Source organism: Equus caballus, chromosome 26 (assembly GCF_041296265.1).
Source record: "Equus caballus isolate H_3958 breed thoroughbred chromosome 26, TB-T2T, whole genome shotgun sequence".
In the NCBI taxonomy this organism is placed as follows: Eukaryota; Metazoa; Chordata; class Mammalia; order Perissodactyla; family Equidae; genus Equus; species Equus caballus.
In genome coordinates this window covers 44,609,433-44,633,688 of record NC_091709.1, presented here as the reverse complement: position 1 = coordinate 44,633,688, position 24,256 = coordinate 44,609,433, and the positions used below count along the sequence as shown (strand labels likewise).

The following is a 24,256-nucleotide window of genomic DNA, read 5'->3' as shown; positions in this document are numbered from 1 at the left end:
TAGTTCAAACTCGGTTAGAACAATATTCTCCATAACACTTCGCAACGTTAGTGAAAGTTCCGGTTTTCACAGCACAATTGTTGGACGCGACCTAAACGCCCCCCAGGAGGGAAAGAGCTGAGAGCATTACGTCATTGCTGCAGAATACCGTTATTACTCAACCATTGAAAGTCCTAATTATGAAGACCAGGTTGCTTCTTGGAAACCTTTATATGACATAATGGTGAGCAAAGAGGGCAGAGGACAAAATTGCATGTATAGCAGGATTTAAATCGGGTAAAAACCTGGACGGGAACAAGGAAAAATAAAACAATTTGCTGGGGTACTGAGATCGGGGGTGGCTTATCCTCCCGCTGTCGTTTGTGGTCTCAGTGATAAAGTGGATTCTGGAATAACCAGAGAACGTGTTCGCGGCCGAATGGAATAGGCTGTATCTGCGTCTCAGCTGAGCTGCGTGACAGAACGTGCTGAGTCCGGCAGACTCCTGTCTGCCTCCTCCTCTCCTGCCAGCCCCTGCCTGTAGTCTGCAAGCAGTTGTCCTGGGGGGCCTGGTGTCTGCCTGTCAGATGCAGCATCCCCACCATGCCCACCATCCCGCCACCCCTGCCTGCTCCCAGAGACCTGCCCGAACAGTTGTCTCCCTGTGCCTGTCTTGCCCCAAGTCAGTTAGCTTGGGATCAGCTGCTACACATCATAGGCAAGCCCACACAACCGGCTCCACCCCGTCAGGTGTGCCCCTCATGTAGAGAATGTCTGTGGTACCTCAGGCCCAGGCTCCTTCACCATCTTTGCTCCTCCACCCTAGTGTCTGCGCCTAATCCTCAAGGTCATCACAAGGCTCAGACGGCCAATGGAGCCTCAACCATCACAGGCCCGTGCCCAGCCTGGTCTCAGCAGGGCCTGTAACCCTTAAGCAGTCGTCCCGACTCTCGTGGAAACTTCTGCTGTATCTCATTGGCTAAGGTGAGTCACAGGACCATCCTACCTGCAAGGCAGGTGGTAAAAGGTAATCTTTTCAGCTGGGCACATTTCCACACAAAACTCAATCCAGGTCTGTCACTGAGGAAGGAGTCTGCCTCGACTCCTCTCATCTACTCTCCACCCAGCAGCAGAGTGCCCCTGGCACAGGGGCGTCAGCTCACACCGCCTACTGCCGGGGGCCGTCCAGAGCTCCCGGGTCACTCACAGCACCATCCCCCAAACGTCCTCACTGCTCACCACCTGCTGCTGAGGCCACGAACAGAGGGCAACACGCCTCGTGGAGGAGCAGAACGCCACTCATGCAGTAGGAAGGAGGTTTGGGGAAGAAAGCAGTCAAATCTGAATCTGAATCTGTGGGTGCCTGTACGTTAGGGGTTCTTCATCTGGATAGGGGACGGAGCAGACGTCAGGGGTCCAAAACTTGAGATGAGAAAAACGATCTTTATTTTCACTGACCTCTAAGTAAAATGTAGCCTTTCCTTTGGTTGTGACTTTGGTACCCACAGAAGGTCTCGTATCACAGCACAACGTGGCGCATCTCAAAGTGTCATCTGTGCTCATCACTCCCATTGCTAAATGCTGTGATTTGATAAATGAATGAAGGTGCATGTGGATTACAAGTCTGGGTTCTCCCAGAAGCAGGTTCTGAGATGAGGGTTCCAAAGCAGGCGGCTTGTTTGGGAAATGTGGGCAGAAGAGGGTGACACAGGGAGAGGAAGGTGACACTGAGGGGTATGCTATTCAGATGGTGCCAGAGTGGGCGACTGGAGCTGGACCCCTCAGAAAACTTTGGGATGTGATGCCTCACACATCTCCCCTTCCCCAACAGGCGAGGGAGTGAGGGCTGGGGGGCACAGAGCTGCCAGCTCCAGTGATGGGCAGTTGACCAGAGAGGGTGGGAGGAGACAGTGTGGCTACCGATGGCTGTGTCACCCATTGGGGGTTGTAAGGTTTTGATGACTGAATCTCAGTCTGGCGATTTGCTCTGTTGTCCTGTGTGTTCTGTGCTCTTGGCAACATTCCATGGGGAGACCCATTGGCTTCACCAGATACTCAAGGGATCGGGCACCATTAAAGGGACGGGCCTGCCCCCGAGCCAACTGTGGTTCACAGACAACCCAGAAGAGGGGACATTGCAATGGGGACCACCGGATGCTAATCAGCAGATCCAGCTCGTGGGAAAGTCTGCTGAGCAAAGGGGAGCCAGACCCTCCAAGAACTATAGGAGGAAACGGAGAGATGGAGGCGGAACCTCCAGATTCCAAAATTAAGTAACTTAAGTGACATCCTCACGACTTGTTGGATGTGACGTAAATTGTGAGTCAAACAAACGTTAAAAATCTATGATAATGATGTGACAACTAGAAATTTCAACAGACTGGATGTTTGAGGACATGGAGGAACTATGGTTTTGGTTTTTTAAGGATGATATGATATGGTGCTGTGGGTTTTTTAAAACATCGCTTTCTTATTATCTCTTAGAGGTGCATTCTGGAATACTGACTGATGAAGGGATATGATGAAGGGGATCTCAAAATAACGGTGCCGGGGGAGGGGAGAGCGGCGGGGACGGCGATAAAGCCAGGCGGGCCGGAGGGATCTTCCTATTACTCATTACGCTCTTCTCTCTGTGTTCATATTTGTCTGCAATTTTCTAGAGTAGAAAGTTAAAAATCCCCGTGGCCTTACCACGTCTGCACATGTGGGCCCTGCCTGTTGGCCCCTCGTCTCTGACCCCCTCCTCTCTGCTCCATCCCCCCCAGCCTCCCTGTTCGCGCCACCGAGGGGGTCTTGACCTGACTCTTTATACTAGATGCCTGTGGCTGCTGTAACCAATTATCACAAATTTAGTGGCTTAAAACAGGAGAAATTTACTCTCACGGTTCTGGTGGCCAGAAGTCTAAAACCAAGGTGTTGGCAGGACTGCATTCCTTCTGGAGGGTCCAGGGGAGAACCCATTTCCTTCCTTTTCTAGTCTCTAGAGCGCCTGTCTTCCCTGGCTGGCGGTTCCTTCTCCACCTTCTCAGATGGTGGTGTGGCATCTTCTTCCGTGTCTGCTTCCCCGGTCACATCTTCTCTCTCTGACTCTGACCCTCCCGCCTCCCTCTTTGAAGGACCCTTGTGATGACTTTGAGCCCACCTGCATTACCCAGGATCATCTCCCATCTCTAGATCTTTAGCCTAACTCCATCTGCAGAGTCCCTTTAGCTGTGTAAAGAATCCCGGTTACAGCAATACCTGGAGCATAGGAGGTGCTCGTTAAAATGTGTCGCATGAGTGAATGAATGAATGAATGAACCCTACCCTGACCCTCGCCGCCCCATCCATGCAAGCTGAAGGTTCCACCTGCTCCTTCCTCTTCTGCTCCCCGTCCCAGCTGCCAGCCAGGAGCCTGCACCTGCGGCCCCACCCGCCTGGAGACAGCCCTGCAGGCTGCAGGCACCGTGCCTTCCCTGAGCCACTCTCGGGCCACGGGAGCAGCTGCAGATGGCCATGACCATCATCTCCAGCTGGGGAAGCCCTGCAGGGCGGGGGAGAAGAGATGCCCAAGGGCAGCTTCCCAGGGGAGAGAAGGCTTGAACTGGGTCCCAGAGCTGCAGAAATTAGCCAGGATCTCTCCCATCGCACACAAATATGCTTTGACATCACCCGTCTTTTAAAAAGAGCCACCTGGGCATCCACACCTCCTCCAGGTTCTGCTTGACTTCTCTGAGCCTCTTCGTAGTAAACGTCTGTACAGGATTGCCTGTTCTTGACTCCTGGCTGCTGTCTTTCCTGCTCTCCTTCCTGCCTCACTCTGTCTCCTTTGCAATCCCCTCCTCCTGTACTGATTCTAAATATTGGGGTTCCTCGGCCCTGGGCCCTTCTCTCAGCCTTGCCCGTAGTTTAAATGTCACCTGGACACTGACAACTCCTGATTTACGTAGGCAACCCAGCCCCTGAGTTCCAGCACCAAATACCCGACTGAGTCAGCATCCCGGCGTCTCCACTCAACTTCAACTCCGTCTCAGTTTAAACCACTATTGTCAAAAATAGTAAAAACAGGGCCAGCCCCATGGCCGAATGGTTAAGTTTACACGCTCTACTTTGGCGGCCCGGGGTTTCACTGGTTCGGATCCTGGGTGCAGACCTAGTACCACTCATCAGGCCATGCTGGGGCAGCGTCCCACATGGCACAACCAGAGGGAGCTTCAGCTAGAACATACAACTATATGCTGGGGGGCTTTGGGAGAAGAGGAAGAAGAAGGAAAACAAAGACGCTTGGCAACAGATGTTAGCTCAGGTGCCAATCTTTAAAAATAACAATAATAATAATCCTGGGCTCCCCCAAGTCATTCAGGAATCACTGTCTAGTCAACTGTCCAACCAACACACGTGCACACTGCCATATGTCCCCCTTCCTCTCCTGCGTCTAATTAACTGGTAACCCCAGGGACAGTCCAGGGTACTCCTGTGGCCCCAGTGTTAGCATTAGTCACCTCCGTTTCACTCTCGAAGGGGTCCAGATTTAGACAATAAATTATTCAGGCATCCCCCTTACACACCATGCCTGACAGGCATCTGGCGTGTTCTCTACCGAGTTTCCAAGAGCAAAGGTACCATCTATTCATACGTGTTTCCATTACCAGCATCCAGCACAGTGAATGGCACAGAAATCAACATCGGTTAAATCAAAAAATGAATGCAGGGGTCAGCCCAGTGGCCAAGTGGTTAAGTTCGCATACTCCACTTTGGTGGCCCTGGCGTTCACTGGTTTGGATCCTGGGCACAGACCTAGCACACCGCTCATCAAGCCGTGCTACGGTGGCATCCCACATAGAAGAAGCAGAAGGACTTACAACCAGGATACACAACTATGCACTGGGGCTTTGGACAGGGGGGAAAAAAGGAAAGAAAAAAGAGGAAGATGGGCAACAGATTTTAGCTCAGGGCCAATCTTCCTCAAAAAAGAAAAAACAAAGCTTGTGAGTTCAGAGATAAAGGCAAGTGAAGTGCATTTAAAAAAAATACAGGAATAGCATGCCTTGAGATCAAGGATGCTCAAAAGAACTAAATGACTCTTGTCTGCCCATGAGCCAGTGGTACCCTCTTTGCAAGAAGAGAGGATCTCTGTGGACCCTCTGGCCTGGGAAGTTCCTTAAGCCATTCCTATGCCATCTGGGAGAGCCCACTCGCTTACCTTCACACGTGTGGTTCAGCCTCTGGGGAGACGAGGTCGGTGACTCCGGGTGACAGAGGCACTGGTATGAGCCCTCCACGTTTAAACACAGCTCCCTTCCAGAGCAGGCATTGAGTTCGTCGTAGAAACATTCATTTGTGTCTATTGAAAAGGAGAAGAGTTGAGTCGTAACCTCTTGGTCATTCTCATTAACCTCCAAACGTGTGTCACATGAGCTGAGGACTGGGCAGTGGTCCTCAGGGCCCTCTTGAAGCCCTGTCTTAGAGAGCCTGCAGACACACTGGCCTCCTTCCTTTGAGCAGCCGGCCCCCGTTCCAGGGCGTGTGGCACCCTCGCTAGCAGCCGTCATGAGTACTTGGGCAGCTGCTATTGCCAGAGCAAACTGCTTTGGGGCTGCACTGAGTCCGAAGGGTCATGAAACGATGGAGTCCAAACATCCCACTCAAGAATTCATCTTGAGGATGGGCAGTTTTCCGGACTGAGAAAGAGAACAGGGCAGCCCCGATGTCAGAAGTGGCCTGACGTTCCTAGCGGGGCCCTGTTACTCTCCCATCAGACACAAACAAGCTCAAAGAATGCCACTCAGGCCAGGCTCCTCCAAGACCAGGAGAAAGTGAGACAAAGCAAAGCCACTTCATGTTTTTATCTAAGCCAGACAGAAAAAAGACCACCATGTCACCCACAAAATACTACTCCCCTCTCTTGGCCGAAATGAGTGACTATTAGATCTCTGCCACTTATAGCTTATCTTCATGCTAGTGTCCCCTCCCTCTAGATAAAATTCATTGAGATACCCAATCACAGAATTGCGCTTGCTTTCTGACAGCATCCAATCTGGAACAAAGCCCACTTCCTTAGACCCTCCCCCAAACCGCCCCCTCAAGGCCTCGTCCCCCAACAGATTCTCTCCAGCGCCCTCCCACTGAGCCGACCCGCCTTCCTGAGTGTGCCTTCCCCCGCTGTGTTCAGTCATACACCCAACGTGTTCCCCTCGGGGCAAGCTCCTGTGCTCTCTGGACAAACGGCCTTGGCAGAACAGACAAGGCACGCTCTGCGCCTGCTGCCACCACGCAGTTTGGTCTTCAAGCCCATTTGTGGATTTTGCAGGGAATTAAATGCAGTCACTAGAGCTTTCACGGGCTCCAGACCCCGACATCACTGTGTGTGACCTTCAGTGTCATAGGAGGAGTTTCCCCAGCAAAGCAGCCATCCCCCTCCCTGCCCAGGGAGCAGCTGCCTCCAGCTGTGGGAAAGAAAGTTCTCCTGGGGGCCAGCCCTCTGCTCACACACTGTCCACAGCCGCTCTTGTACCACATGGCAGAGCCGAGCAGCTGAGACAGAGGCCGTGCGGCCCACAGCCAAAAGTGTTTACTGCCTGGCCCTTTTCAGAAGAAGTTTGCTGACACCTGACATGGACAAAAAAGAAGAAGAAGAAGAAAGAGAAGAAGGAGGAAGAGGAGGAGGAGGGGGAGGAGGAGAAGAATAAGAAGAAAGACCAGGTAATTTCTTCTAGAAACAAGGCCACATCTGTGTGCTTTACGAAGTTCAACTTGGTACAGTTCTGCTGACAGAGCTGTCTAGGTACAAGAATGTTCTTGGAGAGGGTGGGAAAGAGGCAAGAGGGAAATTTGGGAACCCAAGGGTTGGAGAAACAAGGCCTTGAGTTGCTCTGGGCTCCATTCTCCAGCGCCTGCCTGGATGGCAGGGACAGGAGACGGCGTGGAGGAGACCCAGGAGGGAGGTGGGGGGGATGGTGAAGTTAGAGCAAAATCACTTCTCAAAATCTTTGCTTCAGAACTTGGAGTTTCAACCTGGTTTGGGCCAGAATGAGCTGTAGATGGGGCAGTCCACCCCTCGCCTGCTGGATTGTCGCCCTACTCCTGCAGCCCCCACCCCAAGGGGAGAACCCAGGAGAAGCACTACCTTGCACCTGGATGCTGATCACTTCGTAGAGCCGCTTCACGATGCCGTCCAACATGGCGGACACATTGGCCACCGGCACCGGCCGCGGCAGGCCCAGCAGCAGCCAAGACACTGTGGTCGAGGTGTCCCCACCAGCCGACCGCAGGTGGTGGACAGCAGAGTCCATCGGCCACAGGGCGCTGGTGACCTGTGAAGCCAGAGTCAGAGGGTCATGCAATGTGAGGGCGTCCCCATGGGACAGACGGGGAAACTGAGGCCCGGAGAAGTTAAAACCAATTACACACACACACACACCACTCTGCTCTGCAGAAAAGAACTGCTACAATATTTTCACGTCTGTCGTCATCCCAATAGTCCTGCAGACCAGATTATAAATACTTCTGCAACACCGGGTGTCATGAATTGAATTGTCTCCCCACCCCGCCAAAAAAAATTCCTGTGTTGAAGTCCTCACCCCCAGTAGCTCAGAATGTGCCCTTATCTGGAAATAGGGTCATTGCAGATGTAATTAGCCAAGATGAGGTCATCAGGGTGGGCCTTTGTCCAGGATGACTGGTGTCCTTGCACAGAGAAGAAATTTGGGTACAAGAGACAGACAGTGATAGAAGGAAATGATGCGAGGACACGGGGAGAAGACAGACGCCTATGAGCCAAAGAGAGAGGCTTGGAACAGACCCTTCACTCACTGCCCTGGGAGAACCAGCCCTGCCCACACCTTGACCGCAGACGGTCAGCGGTCAGCAGACTCCAGAACTAAAGACAATAAACATCTGTCGTGAAGAGCCCCGGCCTGTGGTGCTTTGTTACAGAGGCCCAGGAAAAGTCACTGGTCAACCCCAGGGTCCCCCCGTCCCCACCCTCACAGCTGACGCAGAGAATTAGATCTGGAATTAGAGAAACAGACGGTGAAGCCACGGTCTCACGTTGTACACATCTGGTTCTTTTTTGAGGTTTAATGATCCCTTCTCTCATTTCGTATGCATTCTTTTTGCTCCAGCTGAATATCTCGAAGTCTCAAGATATCATTTGCCTGGAGCAGCCAGGCAGGTCTACTTGACCGCCTGGGCAGAAGAGCATCCCAGAGCAGGCTTGGCTGGCAAACCCCAAGTCTCCATGGGGAACCAGAAAGGGGGTTTGCAGGGGTCCTCCTCGGCAGACGCGAACCCCTTCACAGGAGGAGAAACAGGTCGTCCGTAATTCAGGAGGAGGACAGAGACCAACCCCAGCCTCACGGAATCCCTGAGTCCAGGAGCCCAGCTGTGGGCAGGCCCCTCCTGCTGGGAAGGAACTGTCTGCCTTCTGGAGAAACAAAACCCAGACACTCATGAAGAGACAACGGCAGACACGAGACAATAATAATATTTCAAATACCAACAACCACAGCAACTCGGAACCTACCCAGGTCAGCACCATTTTAAGCTCTTTTCATGTACTATTTAAACCTCACGGCCACCGACTCAGGTAGGATTCTGATTATTCCTATATAACGGAGGAGGTCTCTAAGGCACAGAAAGGTTATGTAACTTGCCCAAAGCCACACAGCTGATGAGTGGCAGCCCTGGGATTTGAATCTGGGCAGTCTGGCTCCATAGCTTTGTTCTTACCGGCCAGTTGGACAACCTGAGTCCCCCAACAAGCTAAGACAAAAGTCACTTCCAGCCAGGGCAGCTAAGGAGGCTTCTGAGTGAAGATGACATTTCAGAATTCTTCTCTAGCCGCTTTACTGGATGGCCCAGAGCAAGGTGAGCGTGTGTGCCGTCTGTTCTGGGCATGCCCCAGCCGGCAGGCCTAAACACGAAGGAGGGCCCAGCTCTGGGTCCGGCACCACGGTGGGAAACATCTATGCGTCTGAGGGTCAGGCAGGAGCAGCTGGCACAGCATGCGGGGCCCAGTGCAGAAGGAAAATGTGGGACCCCTGATTCAAAAAGCATTAAGCCTTTCGAGAGGCAACCGCAGAGCATTCAGCCAAGTGTGGGGCCCTTCTGAGCATGGGGTGACTGCATGGGGCCCTCGCCTGTGGCCAGCCCTGAGGTCAGCCCACCGCCTGGGAAAGCCGCCGTATGGTGACGAGCAATGCCCTGTCCGCCGCTGGGCTCCCCAGCATGTGGGGACAAGCTGGTGGGAAGGGCCCACTGAGGTGTCAGAAAGGGTGAGTTGTGTCCACAGCAGAGGCTTCCACTAGGGGTGGTGTTGCCCTCAGGGGACATGTGGCCATTTTTGGTTGTCCAGCTGAGCATGTTTCTGGCTTCCTATGCGCAGAGGCTGGGAATGCTGGGCAAATCCTCTGATGACAGGCGGGGCACAGCAAAGAGCCAGGCAACCGCAAACACCCACAGGGCCGAGGCAGAGGACCCCCATCCAGAGGTCCCCCCCCAGCCCCTCCTGGGGCGCCTGCCGAATTCCGCAGAGCGGGAGCTAGAGCCTTGGGGATCGGCGAGCGAGGTTAGTGAGGGCGCAGCGCTGCGGCCGAGGCCGTCTACACAGGGGCACCATTTGGATTAAGCAACAAGCTGTTAAAAGGTTGGGGGTCCTGTGCTCTCTATGTGGCTTACAACGCTATGCACCTCAAAACGCATCACACCGCACACTTCCACGGGTGCGTTTTGTTGCTCGTAAATCATACCTCTTTAACATTGTCTTTTTTTTAAATTAAGAATTCATGTTGGGTTCAGAGTCATCATTTTGGGGTCACTCGTGGAACTCCTCCCAGGCTCCCAGTTCCCAGCCTGTGTCAGCCTGGGCAGCCCACAGGCACGCTGTCCTCCTCACCTACCATGGAGTGCAGAAGGCGCATGTGGTTCAGGAGCCTGGGGTCCACCTGCTGGAGCTCCTCGAAGTCCATTTTCACCAGGACGCTCACGTTGTACCAGAAGCTGGCCGGGCTCCTCTCCGCAGCTGCAGGAGGGTGCACGCTCATGAGTGACAGGCCCGGGACAGGGTGGGCCAACCGAGGCCTGATAAAGAAATCTGCCACCACCTCCTGCCCCTTGTTCCTCTTATATAGATTCCTATATATAATGTATGTTATTGTATATAATGTAAACCAGACAATACTGTGTATAATACATGATATGTAATGTATATACTGTAATGCATACAGCATAACAGTGTAATTAATATATAATGTATACAATACCTTTATACTTATTATATATTAATATATGTTATTAATGATCACTTATACTATTACTTTATACTAAACTAATAGAGCATATGCAACCCCTGTAATATATATTGCATATGGCATATATGTCTTTCCCTAGCTCTGAACCTTGACCAACCCGTTCTCCTGGGGGCAGCCCACGGTCAAGAGCAGAACTTTCCAGACCAGACAGGCGTGCACTGAGGGCCAGGCCCCGGACCTGGCCCACAGGTGCTATGAGAGGGATTTTGAGTCCCTGTGGGGCTTCTGGCCTCCCAGTACGACACAGTTCAGGTTCCAGCCAGCTCCGCCCGGAGTGCCCAGGCCCCAGGAGACAAACGTGGGAGATTTGGGTCATTGCTACACCAGGATGTCTTCCCTCTTCAGAGCACCTGTGAACACTCTTCTCTCCCTGAGGTTTCTGTGATTGGATTTTGAGGAAGACATCACCCAGGCGTGGAATCTGCCCGTGCACACGGCTCCCTGTGAAGCCAGCTGACCCACTCCTCCCCGACCTCCAGCCGCTCAGGGCCGGGCCCCGTCCCATGCTCAGCTGGCTAACTGGATATCTCCTTTGCTGCAGGTCTCAGGCAAGAGAGGCCCTCAGCCCTACCTGGAGGCATGGGAGACACGCAGTGGTGGCCCCTCGATGAGGGGCAGCACTTCTGAAGTCCGGGACAGTCGGCGTCCAGGGTGCACAGCGAGCTAGGCGCTTCCAGTCCCACTGTTGGGCAGACCCCGGGTCTCGATGCAAACTCCCGGGACCGATTCAGGGCTGGGGGAAAATTGAGCAGCAGTTAATGATGTTGGCAGTAAAAACCTCGGTGAGATATGCAGGCGCGGCCTCCGGCTGCCTCCTGGTCCTGAATCATGCCTGCAGCCGGGAGGCGCACGGTGTGGCTGCCCGAGGGCCGTGTCCAGGCCTGGGTGGTGCCTCACAGGTCCTGCAAAGCAGCCCCCCAGGGCATTTGCTTTGACTTTCATATAGTCTGACCATCTTTTCTCGAAGGAGGAAAGCTTCTGCTGGGGTCCTGGGTGTCCCCTTTCCTCCAGGCCTTAGGAGTCCAGGTACAGGGGCTCCACCAGCCCTTAGAGTGCCCCTTGATGCTCAGTGTCCTGATAGCTCACTCACTCACCAACTCACTCACTCATTCATTCATTCATTCAGTATTTACTGAGTACTGGATATGGATGAGACATGGCACTAGGTGCTTGGGACTCAGCAGTGGACCAGAGGCAAAGTCCCTGCCTACAGGACACTTAGATTCCAGTAGACAGAGGCCATGTGCAAGTAGACCTACAGGTCAGACAGGATGAGAGCCACAGGGAGGAAAGCAGGGCCCAGGGTGGGGAGGCAGGGAAGGCCGCCCTGGAGAGGCGAGTCTGTGGCCCTGGGGGTAGAGGGCAGCCCTGCAGACACTGTCATATCATCACGAGGCAGGAGGGTGCCCACCCTCCAATGGAGAGGAGGGGCCCTGTGGCCTGGGTGGGCGAAGTGGGTGAGCTGGTGGATGGGGCAGCAGAGAAACCCAGACTGTGTCCAGGTGGGAGTCCTGGGGGTTTCGGGCAGTCTGGTGGTGAAGGGGTGCCCTGCCCAGACCCTCAGATTACTCTGAGTAGCTCTGCGTCCCCATCTCTCTTGACCCTCAGGCGCCCCGTCGGGGCTGGAGCTGTCTCACCCTGTACGAAAGGCCCCAGGTGCCTGGAGTTTTGCAAACCCCTTTCCCTCCCCACGGCCGGCCAATGCCTCTTCCTCCGCTCCTTCCCGTCTCCTGTCCTGCTTCCCTAGGGCATTCACGGCATGCTCTGGCTGCTGGAGAGGGTGGGTGCCCAGCTGAGAGCTGACTGTGATGGTCCAGGTGAGAGATGGTGGAGGCTGGACCAGAGTGATGGGTGGAGGCGCGGGAAGCCTCAGATCCTGGGTGTATTTAGCTGGAAGCTTCAGGATGTGCTGACAGATGGGATGGGCATGTAAAAGAGGGAGAAGCTTCAAGAAGCCTCCGAGGCTTCCGCCTGGGCATCCGTTGGCAGCGTTCCTGAGCTGGGGAAAGCTGCAGAAAAACGGCCTCGGGTGGAGCAGAGTTTAGCCATGCAAATGTGGCATTTGGCCCACCTATTGGACACACTCTTGGAGAGGCCAGCAGCGTGGCCCTGACCCCTCCCTGGTCAACTGGGGGCAGGTCCACTGAGGTCAGTCAGCAGGGCTACGGGCTGCGCAGCTCCAGGGGGCACCATTCACAACGAGCTCCGTGTGACACGGCTCCCGGAGGACATGCAGAAATGCAGGCGAGCTCCTACGGGAGGGAAGATGATGAGGAACGAGCAGCCAGGCGTGGTTGGACGCACCACGCGAGACACGGTGTCCTGGTGCCCTGAACTTCAGCCAGGGAGCTGGGGGAGGCATGGGTTCGCTTCTGAAGAAAAGAGAGATCCAAGAAAGGGCCGAAACTATCTGAGACTCCGTGGGCCCCAAACGGACGGGCCAGGAGTCCAGGTGCTGGTATTCAGGGCCATAGAAGAGCGCCAGAAGAAGAGAAAAAACTGAACCCGGGAAAGCCGGGTTGCGCTGCTCCCTGGGGAGACACTGCTCAAGAGGCGGCTGGAGCGTGGGCCACTGCTGCCCGGACACTCTGGCAGCAGAGCATGGCAGGCTGCAGGGCTGGGGGAGCCCGCAAGTCTGTGCACACCCAGGGGTGGAGCTGGGCTGGGGGCAGCAACGGCCGGAAGGAAGCCGAGAAGCCAGGAGCTCGGGGAGACTGAGGGCAGCAGGGGGAGAGGCAGAGGAAGGCGAGACCCCAGGGACAGCCTGTGAGGAAGGGGCTGGGTGAGCTCGAAGCCTTCCTGCCAATCGCCCCGGATGAGGGCACCGTGCTCCCTGGGGTGGCACTCAAACCCATCTGGCTTGTGTCCAGATTCATTTAAATCTTTGTGCCCTGTAAGATGTTCAGAAGTGCAGTTCCAGGCCCCTGAAACTCCAGGAAAGTCAGACGAGGCCAGCTGATAACCAAGCTCTGGAAACATCCCCCCGAAGCTGGGGAAGATTAGCCCTTTGGGTGGACTCGTGGGGTCGCCAAGTGGAAGGGAAGCCCCGAGGGGCTGCAGTCCTGGGGACTGCCCTCTGGGGTCCCCCATGTCTCCTCAGAATGCTCCCCAGCCAGAAGGAAGGTGGTGGCCCCTCCTTGTGCTGGGAACACATCACAAGGGCGGGAGCGTCAGCCAAGGAAGAGAAGAGAAAGCCAAAACTGCCAAAGAAGAAACGGGCAGAGTCTGCATTAGCAATTTCATCACGGAAGCCGCCCGCCGTCTTGTCTGATTCACACCGCTGAGCCTGGACTGGAAGTTCAGGCTCCATAACTTTCTCCTTTCCGTGCAATCCTTGGCTCCCTCTTCATTTCCCAGTCATCCAGGTGGCTACTCCAATTATCTAAAGTCCTGGGGCAGTTGCCACACGGGGACCGGCTTTGAGGGCATGAAAAATGGCCATGCAGTGCAGCCCGGGAGAGTCACGCTGGGACGGAAATGCCAGCTTCCCTGTAGGGACACCCATCAAGGAAGGAAAGGTCTTTGCTTTCTCTCGCATCGTAAAAACCAGTGGCCTCAAGACTAAGGAAACATGGAACTAAATGTAAGGTGGGCTCTGAGGGCAGAAAACTGACATTAGGGGAAAAAAAGTCAAATCCAAAGAGAGTGGGGAGTCAAATTAATAGTAGCGCACCAACGCTGGGTACTGAGCTGGGACACGCGCACCCTGTGGGATGCTGACATTAGGGGAAGCCTGTAAGGGTGTACAGAAATTACAGCTTGTCTGTAAATCTCAAACGAATCTAAACGAAAAGGTTTATTGAAATGAAAAGAAAATGTAGGCCACCAGGAAGAATTGGCTTCCAAAAACGGTTTCCTGATCACCACAGAAGTGCTTTCAAGTTCAAGTTCATCTTGATTCAGATGCTGCTGGGAATCCCCTGCCTGCCTCGGAGCTGGCCGGCTTGCCGAGAGCCCCAGAGAACAGTCAACAATTCCAGCTTGGTAGAAAGTCAAGAGTCTGCTTCTCCTTCCACTAACTCAACACAAACAATGAAACAAGCCTGCCCAGTGCCTGGCAACCCAGGGTTAGTCACGGATCAGTGAGACAATGCCGAGGGAGGGAGCGCTGTCTGAGCAACGGCCCCGGGGTCTCCCTGGGCCTGAGGAGTCTGATCTGCTCTGGAATAACCATTCCAGCCCCCGCCTCCTCCCTCAGAGGCGCCCTCCTTCCCCAAGGGGGCCCTGATCGTTAGCAGGGGGAGACGGGAAGTTTGGGGCTGTCTCCTGGTCGTGGGGGGGCCCTGGGCTTGCTCGAGAGAGAGCTTGCCAAGATGATGAGTGTGCGAAGAAGACAGGGAGGGCAGAAAACAGGGTGTCAGTTGGTGAGCATCAGCTGAGACACTCACTCGGCTCCGCTCCTAGGAATTCATCCCGAGGGAATAATATCGAGCTTGTGTGTTGCAGTGTTTGTATCATATGATGTTCATCACGGCATTATTTATGACAATGAAAAACTGGAAACCACTAAGTGGTCGGGGATTGCTTAATGCCGATACATCCACATGAGGTAATGCCATGTGGCTGTTAAACCCTGCTGTAGAATAATATTTATTGACATGAAAGATGTTCCAGATAAATGGCTAAGTGGTAAAAGCGTGCCTCAAAAAAATCTCCAAGAGGGTAATCACGCTTTTGCAAACAGCTGCCCTGAATGAAGACTAGAAGAAAACGTGAACCGCGGTTATTCTTGGGCGGCAGGCATGTGGGTGATTTCTCTTTGTTCTTTGCTGTTTCCAAGTTTTCTGCACAGTTCATGGATCCAATTTTTGCAATTCTATTTTTAAAAAATACATTTAAATAAAATAATCTCTGACTTATCATTGCATTCCAAATGTTGGACTTAAAAAAAATTGAGAAAGTCATCTAGACGGAAAGAAATACCACATGTGCTCTTGTAACTCTCTTCCCTTTTTAGATACTTGGTTGCTGAGTGGGAGGAGAAAGAAGGAAGCGAGTCAGAGGTTTCACTGCTCTGGGGATGAGACCTCTGAACTTAGAGCCCTGGGTTGTCACCCCAGCCTTGGGCCACCCCGAGGTCCTGCCCTGGAGGAAAGAGGACCTTCCATCCTCCTCTCCTTCCCAAATTCGCAGGCTGCTCCCTGGGGCTACCACATCAGGCTTGGGGCCGGCCTCATTCTGTGTGATTCAGCCCTTGGGTGTCAGCAGATCACTCACAGAGACCTCTCACTTCCTGTCCCAAAGAGCCAGCCTGTCACGAGGCATCTTGCATCTCGGAACAAGCTTTGATCAAAGGACCCAGGCAAGTGTGGAAAAGGTCATGCTGCCAATCCCCTCGGGGTAAACACTTCCACCACGGGCCGTTTCCAGCCACCAACGTGATGTCTGAACACGGAGGGGGGACGAGGTGTTCACCCACAGCCCCCACAGGCCGGGAGGAGAGCTGTTGCCCCACTGGGGGTGCCACGAGGCCCCCGCAGCGGCCACAGTGCCACGCCCGGCCCTGGCACCAAGCAGGAGCATTCCCGGGGGAGAGGCCAGCGTGCTCAGTGCCGTAACCTTCTTTATCCCCATTCCTCCCCTATCCCACCAAGGCCACCTTCCCCAGATGCCGCAAACTGAATCTGATGGGGGCCGGCGAGACCCAGGCCCGAGTCTGTGCGATCTCAAAGTCACCTGGCCACTTCTGTGTCCCGGTCTGCAGGTGGGGGGGTTCTCCTGTCCACTGGTGATAGGAATCTCCTGAGCTGGCCCGTCACAAAGGACGACCCCACCAAGGCCCCTTTTCCTCCCTCCCCTTTCCTCTGGGCTCCTGTTGGCCTCCTCTGCACACTGCTGCAAGAGTGACCCTTCTCAGGCCCAGGGGACCGTGGACCCTTGACCCCAACTCAGCCGACTCGAGGGGCCTCCAGGCCTTCACGGTGAGGCCTCCTTCTCCCGCTCCCAGCAAGGTCCCCATGACATCCTCACCCTCCCTCACCAGCCACACCCCTACCTGCAGTCTCCAGGGCAGCCCTGCCCACAGAACTCTCTGACTAGAATGTTCTGGCCCTCTCCCAACTGGTGAGCTCCTAATTAAAGGCACCAAGACTCTCATAGTGGGGCTGATGTCTCATGAGGGGTACTCCTTGCAGCTGGTTTGTTGAGGAGAAGAAAGATAAGCAGGTGTCGGAGAGGGGCTGCCAGCCCTCCCATCCTCCCTCTGGTGGGAATTAACTTGTTTGTCACAGCAGGGTGGCAGCCCTTACAGAGAGGAGACCAGTCAGCGTGGGTGGGGCTGGTGGGGCTCAGCCTCTCTTGGGGGCCTCCTTTGGCACCCTGGACACAAGACCTCACTAATCCCCCCGACAGCCAGCAGGCCTCCACAGGTGAAGATAGACAGGGCAGGTGGCCCCCTCTTTCCACCACTGGGTTCTGACATGCCATGGGCCCCAAGGCCCCCACAGCAATGGGACCCCAGCTCCCTGGAAGGGAGGTGCTCCAGGCCAGGGACAGCAGCTCAGCTGGTCGTCCCCTCGTGCATGCGGCCCGGGGAGATGGAGAAAGCAGACAGGAGCAGGTGTCAGCACCAGAAGGGGCTCCTTAGACCCAGCAGGGCCTGGGCAGGACCGCCAGGGACAGCCCCTCCCTGCAAGTGCCCCTTTAGGGGACCAGCGGGAGTTCACTGGGCACGGAGCCCCAGGGCCTAAGGTCAGCTGGCCAATCTGGTTTTCATTGGTGGTAGTAGTGGTGTCATTTCAACACTCCCAGAAGAGGTGTACTCCCGTGAACTGCTTGCCCCTGAGCCGTGAGGACGTCTCTGCGCCTGACCCTCTGAAGGGGGCCAGAGCAAAGTGTCAGCCATGCCTGTCCTCTGTGAGATGGCTTTGAGGGGCCTGAAGGGAGAGGCTCTGGATCTGCACAGACCATCCAAGACTACATCCTGGAGCCCCTGGTGTGGGCAGAGGGCAGGCTGCCCGTGTGCAGTGTCCACAGCGTAGCCTGCTGCTGTCTGAGCCTTGGGATCCAGGCACGGGTCACATGGGAACGCCTCCCGGCACCCTGGAGTGGGTGCTGTCTGCACCCTGGGGGCAACAGCCCTCACACCTTTCCCACTTCCCCTCCACCACGGGGGGTGGGGGCAGGGGGACCTTCTGACTGTTCCAAAACTCATTTTGGATCTGGTATTGACTCAGATTTAACAATCACCACCACCCACACACACTCACAGACGCATACCCGCCTGTGACTTTCCCCTGGAAGAAATCTTCTGGAAAGTTCCCTTCTTGTCAAAAGGCTGAGCCTTGAGGCCCCGTACAGCCCAGCCCACCTGGCCTCAGACACTGGCCAGCCCTGGTAACTGCCCCCAGCATCTTCCAAACCTCACCGGGAAAGTGACAGGACTCGGGGGCCCTGGGCAGTTAGGAGAAAGCGAAGGGACCCCTTCCATCTCTTTCACATACTAGAGTTCAGCTTAGGATTTTGGTTAAAGAAAGCATTCCACTACAGCTTTCAGAAAGAAAAGATTGGCTGCCAACATAGAAGAGAAGGCAATGCTGGTTCTCAAACTCAGCCATATATTAGAATCCCTCAGGGAGCTCTAAAATACTCCCAATGCCCAAGCTATGCCCCACACCAATCCCACCCCAATTTTTAAAGCTGCCCAGGGGCCTTCGATATGCAGCCAGGTCTGAAAGCCACTGCTCCAATACAGAGGTTCTCAAAATGGGGCCCCCGGGCCAGCAGCATCAGCACCATCTGTGAACTTGAACTTCACCCCTGACCCACTGGATCTGAAATCTGGAGGTGGGGTCAGGGATCTGTGCTGGGACGAGCCCTCCAGACCATCCTAATACACGCTCATGGTTGAGAGCCAGTGTTTCAGCAAGATCCAGTAAGTTCAGGGCTAATGGCCGTGAACAGTGACTGTCCCGAGACTCATCAGGAATCCCAAGGAGAGGGGACGAGGGAGGGAGCCCCCAGCCCGCCCGGCCGCCCTGGACTCACGCAGGACGCAGTAGAGGCCCAGTTGCTCGTAGCCCTTGCAGCAGTCGGTCACGTTCCTTGGCTCGGGGACCTCCACCGCCAGGTAGCGGGTCCTGTAAACAGTCTTGGGGCACCGCCTCCACGGGATCCACCCGCCGCAGGGGACGTAGGTCAGGTGGGACGTCTGCACGGCCTCCACTTTCTGGACATTTTGGGTCACGCTGTAGTTGCACAGCTGGTAGCTCAGCAAGGAGAGGCCTTTTTCTACGAGGGAGGGAGGAAAGATGCAGGAACCCAAGAAAGGACAAGTGCCAGAATCAGATCCATACAAGGGGTTCTCTACAAGCCCTCCACATCTGCAAGAGTGTGGAAGGAGCCCTCTCGCCCTTGGGCAGACCCCTCAGCATCTGTCCACCAGCCCATCTCTGAGAAGTTCATGCAGCGGCATAAACTCGAAGGGATGACCTGTAGACAGGGACCTGCATGCTAAGACATCTTCCGCTACAGGCCGTGGAGATGCCCCTGGGCCCGACCCATGCTCCCCCAGCCCGGGGGTCTGACAGTACACTGAGGGAAGACACGGAGGCTCGTGTCCCTGCTTCCTGCTCCGTGCTCTCTGATTCTGCGGCTGGAGGACCTTGTGCACACCTCCTAGTCCCCGTGAGCCTCGGGTTTGTTGCGGTGAAATGAATATGCAGCAATTCCCTCGGTAAATATATACTGAAGGCCTACTACTTGCTGGGCACAGATAGCAATGACTCCCTTTTTTGGAACAGGATGGAAGATAAATAGCAATTATCTCAAGCACACATGAGAAGTTCATAGACGGTAAAGTTCAGCCCCACTGTTGCTGTCCTCGGGAGACGAGGGCACAGTGCCTCGCTGGAGGACAACAGCCAGCTGGTCCCATCAGGCCCTATGCATCTCTCAGCTGGAGCCTGGTTCCTGTGCAGAGACACCCACAGCCCCTTCATCGGCAGGATCTCTCAGTTCTCGGGACCCCATAGCACCCGTTACCTTCACCAGCCCTGTGTCTCTTTGTCCTGGACCACCCCCTTGTGGTCCTGGGGTGTCCCGTCTACCCAGAGAGCCTCTGTTGCCTCGCGAAGCAGGGACTGCTATGGGCTGAACTGTGTCCACACCCTCCCACCCAAAATTCACGTGGTGGGGTCCTAACCTCCAGGACCTCAGAAAATGACCTTATTTGCAAATAGCGTTTTTGCAGATGTAATCAGTTAAGATGAGGTTATAGCGGGGCGGGGTAGCCCCTAATCTGACGTGACCAGTGCCCTTACAAAAGGGCAACTTTGGACACAGAGACAGGATGCACACAAGGCGAAGGCCACGTGAAGACGGAGGCAGAGATGGGGAGATGCTTCTACAAGCCAAGGAGCGCCAAGATTGCCAGCAAACCACCAGAAACTGGGACAGAGGACGGAACAGATTCTCCGGCACAGCACACAGAAGGAACCAGCCCTGCCCACACCTTGATCTTGGATTTCTGCCCTCCAGACTTAGAGACAATAAATCTTTACTGTTTAAGCCCCACAGTCTGTAGTACTTTGTATGGCAGCCTTGGGGACTAACACAGGGGCCATGTGGTGGCCCCCAATGTTAGCACCCAGCTTGGGGCTCTCTGCACTCATGGGCCCTCAGTGTAGCATGAGTGAATCGTTCGAATACACTTTACATCTTCAGAGACTCACCTCTGCGTTCTAAGCTTTATCAGACTATGGGTAGAGGATCAATATTACAGTGTATACCCCACAATGAGGAGCTGGACTTCTGGGGAGGACCTCAGAGATGGCAGCAGAAATAATCTTCATCCCCAACACCAGGACAGCATCCCTGAAGATTCTCTCCTTTGGCCTCACAGCAACCCACAAGTGTGCAGAAAGTGAGACTCAGGGGGCTGGGAACCCTCCGGCCACCCAGGAAGAAACAGGGCAGAGCCAGCCCTCAAGCCCTGGCTGACGGGAGATCCTGCGGCCTTACTCTGGGTGGGACACGGTGCTGAATCCCACCGCCCCAGAGTGAGCCCGCTCGTAAGCCACAAGAATGCCTGGCCGCCTCCCCATCACCATTGCGGGGCAGCAGGGCCTCTGGGGGGTGGGGGACAACCTGTGGCCCATCTTCACCAAAGTGGTAGGTTACATAAGCCTCAGAAAGGAATGGGAGGCCCCTGGTTATGTGGGCCGGGGCAGGTTTCTGAGGCCAGGGTAACCTGCCCCAGACCTTAAAGGTGACTTGGATGAGAGGCCAGAGAAAATGGCCACAGTGAATGTGGTCCCTAGTGGAGGGATCTAGACCAGCCCAAGGACCGCCCACACTGAGAATTTGGAGCAGTGGGTCCAGGTTTCGTTTCTCTCTTTAACCTAAGATGAGATGCGAGCCATGTTAATGAAGGTCGTGACTTCCCTGTCTCTGGAGAGGCCCCGGGCCCCATCTGATCGAGACAAGTCCCACTGATCATTAGCAGAACCCGCCTGCACACACACCACACACGCTCGCATCTCCCCTGAAGCTGCTCTTGGGATTTGCTTGTTCGGTTTTGTTTTCCACGTTCTCCTGGAGGCCGCTGGCTGATCTCCCAGCCTGGCTTCTTGGCAGAGCCCAGAGAGAAAGCTTTGAGCAGATCCTGCCATTCCACAAACGCTTTCAGGAGCCGTCAGCATGGCCATCGGGGGTCCTGAGCTCCAGTCCCAGAGATGGGCAAACTTAAGGCCCTGGAGGGAGCGTGGGTCCTGGGTCAGACAGACCCGTTCCCACCAGCTTCACAAACGCCAGCTGTGTGACTCTGAGCACGTTTCCCGCCCCTCAGTGCTGCAGTCCTGTCATCTATAAAATGGTAGCTGTGCCCTGGGCTTGTGGAGGAGTCAGTGAAATCGTGCCTGTCAGGACCGTCCCTGGCACATGAGAACAGGGAGGTGTGCAACCCTGGCGCGTGGCTGAGATTCTGTTCCCCGTGGCCTCGTGTGTGCGATGCATGAGCAGGCTCGTCAAATCCCTCCTGTGCTCTCCTCCAGCCTCGCAATATTCCCGTTCGTTCTGGGACTGAGTTGTGTGGTTTGTGCATGACCCGTTCCAAAGGAAAAACCAAGTAAAAAGAAATCACAGTTACACCAAAATCCTGCTGATGGGCAAAAAAACGTGAAACTAGTACAAAACTGAGGTTGACTGGAGGAACAGAAGGGATCTGTTTAAATTCCCAATGGAATGAGGCAGATTTTAAGAGGGAAATGATTAAAAAGATTTGCCATTTCGATTCTCTGAAATTCTTCAGAAATCATGTGCCTCTTGAAGGCTTTGACAGGTTGTCCTTGCTCAGCTCCTCACTCCTCTGTCGGCCACTTTCATCCTCATTTACCAAAGAGGAAACCGGGCCCCTGGGTGAGGGGAAGCTGCCGCCCCATCAGGGCCAACAAAAGGGAGCGCCCTGGTGGTATTTCTGCCCTTGGCCTGCTGTGTGGCCTTGGGTGAGTGCCTGACTGCTCTGGGCCTCCACCTCCTTATCTGTAAGTTGAAAACTCTAATATGCCAAGGTTCGGGCAGCGCTCTGCTCTCAGCGTGGCCTGTGGATCTGCAGCGTCCACACTGGCAGCAGAAATGCAGAGTTCCAGGCCCCACGCCAGACCCGCTGACTCAGAATCTGCATTTGAACCCCATCTACCCCCAGGGGATCAGAGGCACACCACCTCTTTTGTGGTTTATGGAAAAGTTTGGCCAAGGAGGAACACGTTGCCACCTCTCAAAGCAGGTGTGTCTTTGTCTGCCGGGGTCTCGGCAGGGCTGCTCTCCTCACAAGACCTGCTCCCAGGGAGCCCCCCGCTCCTCCAGCATCCCCCATGCCAAGCCCGGACCCCTTACCTGTGAAGCCGCTGGCCTGGCTCGGGCCCACGGCACTGACCAGAGCCAGCAGGGCCAGCCCAAGGGTCCTGAGCATGGTCGGGTGGTGCGGATGCAGCCCTGGGCCTCTCCTGAGCAGCAGCACAAGGGAGCCTGGGCCCGGAGAAAGGGCCCTTCTGTTCCCCGTGCCGCCGATGGTGGCAGTGGCTTCAGAGGGAGCGCTGGCTGGGAGCGGTCCCTTATGCCTGCTTGTTAACGCCCGTCATTGCCATGGTGGCATCCCTCGGGGCAGCTGCATGTCACAGCCCATTCTCGCTCCAAGCAGATGGCATCTTTCAGGAAAGGTGAGCATCCAACGGCCGGGCCACATCGCCGGCTTCCATCTCGTTGTTACGCAAGAAACACATTTCAGACGGCAATCTGACTCCTTCCGTCAAGTCCAGCGTATTCTCTCACCTTATCGTCCCGAACTGTCGGGCGAGGACAGCGGCAAGTCAAAGAGGCACGGCGGGTTCAGAAAAGCATCCTGCACACTATTGGACAATACAGATCAAGAGCTGCAAAAACGTTCAGACATCTTGACCAGCGACCCCCCCACCCACCTCGCATCATTGGTCCGAGGGCCGGGAAGCCACAGTCTCAGAGGTGTTCATTACCTGTCAAGATTGAAAATGGAAAAGCATCGAAGTGAGCCATCACGGGAGAATGGGAAATAAATTATTCAGAGCATCTGGATGGAACATCGCACAGATGTTGACATGCTCGCCATGAAGAGTTTTAGGAACGTGAAAACAATACTTCACAATGCGAAGTCACAACCTCCCTCACGGAGTTCCATCGCCATAAAGACAAGGACGGTGTTCAACGACATAAAAGTGGGCCCGATCCAGACAGGGCCACAGGAATAGCAGACGAGACTGTGGGACGTGACAGTGAGAGCTGGTTTATGTTTATTTCAGCCACCGTCATGTTGCCTGTAAAATGGACTTTTAAATTTCGTATCAAACACTTTCTAGTTGACGATGCCTTCTTAGGCATCTGTCTTTTTTTAACATGACAATTTTTAACATTAGATGAAGCTCTCATTGGTTTGACTGAGAAAACTTTCACATAGGGTAACAAAGTTCCTCCCTGGCTGTATGTTCAGAAGTACAATTCCCTGGTGTTCAAAATACCAGATAATTCTCCCAGAAGGGACCTTCCAGCCTAACGCCCCCAACAACGTTGCGGCATCTTTTATTCTTGGTAGATTACCTCTAAAATGATTCACTGCTGCATTCGCATGGCTAATGACTAAACGGCAGATGCCAGGACAAGAATACAGAAAAAGGAGCTGGAAATAATCGCACCGTTAAGGGGCTCGGCACGAGCCTGCTGGAAGACAGCGCCCTTTATAGAAAATCGATAGTGCAGGATTGAGTCATCAACTGTGCTGGAATCGAGGGGGAAAAAGTTTCAATAGGAAAGAATACGTTTCAAAGCTATGATGTGATATTCAAGAAAACAAAATTTAATTAGCACAAACAGGATACAAAAAGTGTTATAATTTAGGTAAATCTGAACATTTAAAAATGCAAGATGAATCTGTATTATGATTTTCTATTGTATCATCTCTTAGAACTTTTGCTATCACAACGTATGAATGTTTCTATAGAATATGAAAGTGAAATCAAGGATAGTACTACATTTTAAAACTTGAAATTGGAATCGCCCATAAAAGATTGTTATAACATGCTTTCTCTTTTAATATTAAAACTCATATGATTTTTAAAAACCCTCAAAGTTGACAGTCCTCTCTGACCCTCCCTTTCATGCAGGCACAAGAAGAACCACCATGTGTGTTTGTTCAGTTTAATCCACTGAGGTCTTTTCTGCCTGGTGTTATTTATGCATATTTTTCTGCGTGACGGCCATAGGGATTTTCCGCATTTACTTCTCCATGCAAACACTTTGAGGGGAAAATAACCATGCACTGTACCCCAGCAGGGAGAGAGACGTCCCCCCAGCCATGTGTCCGTCACTTCCAGGGAGTGTCCAGCCACAGGTCCATCCAGCAATGAGCCCTGGGTCTGCTCTCCTAGGAGGAGGACAGGGCTCGGCAGAAAATCCAGCATCTTGCCCAAAACGGTGTCCAAACTGGGGACACAGGAGAAGCCACCAGGGTTCAGTGCCCGCTT

The 24,256-nt window shown here is 54.2% G+C and overlaps 1 protein-coding gene across 1 annotated transcript in view; it reads right to left on the bottom strand.

Moving 5' to 3' along the window:
- Nucleotides 1–22,176, bottom strand: part of UMODL1 (uromodulin like 1) — a 62,426-nt gene extending 40,250 nt beyond the window's left edge. Inside the window, exons 1-6 of the mRNA XM_023630219.2 lie at nucleotides 22,101–22,176; nucleotides 18,255–18,497; nucleotides 10,840–11,001; nucleotides 9,858–9,979; nucleotides 7,085–7,271; nucleotides 5,162–5,302 (exon numbers count right to left, since the gene is read on the bottom strand). Of these exons, the coding sequence (XP_023485987.2) occupies nucleotides 5,162–5,302; nucleotides 7,085–7,271; nucleotides 9,858–9,979; nucleotides 10,840–11,001; nucleotides 18,255–18,497; nucleotides 22,101–22,176 (931 nt within the window). The remainder of the gene's footprint in view (nucleotides 1–5,161; nucleotides 5,303–7,084; nucleotides 7,272–9,857; nucleotides 9,980–10,839; nucleotides 11,002–18,254; nucleotides 18,498–22,100) is intronic.
- Nucleotides 22,177–24,256: the final 2,080 nt, after the last annotated feature.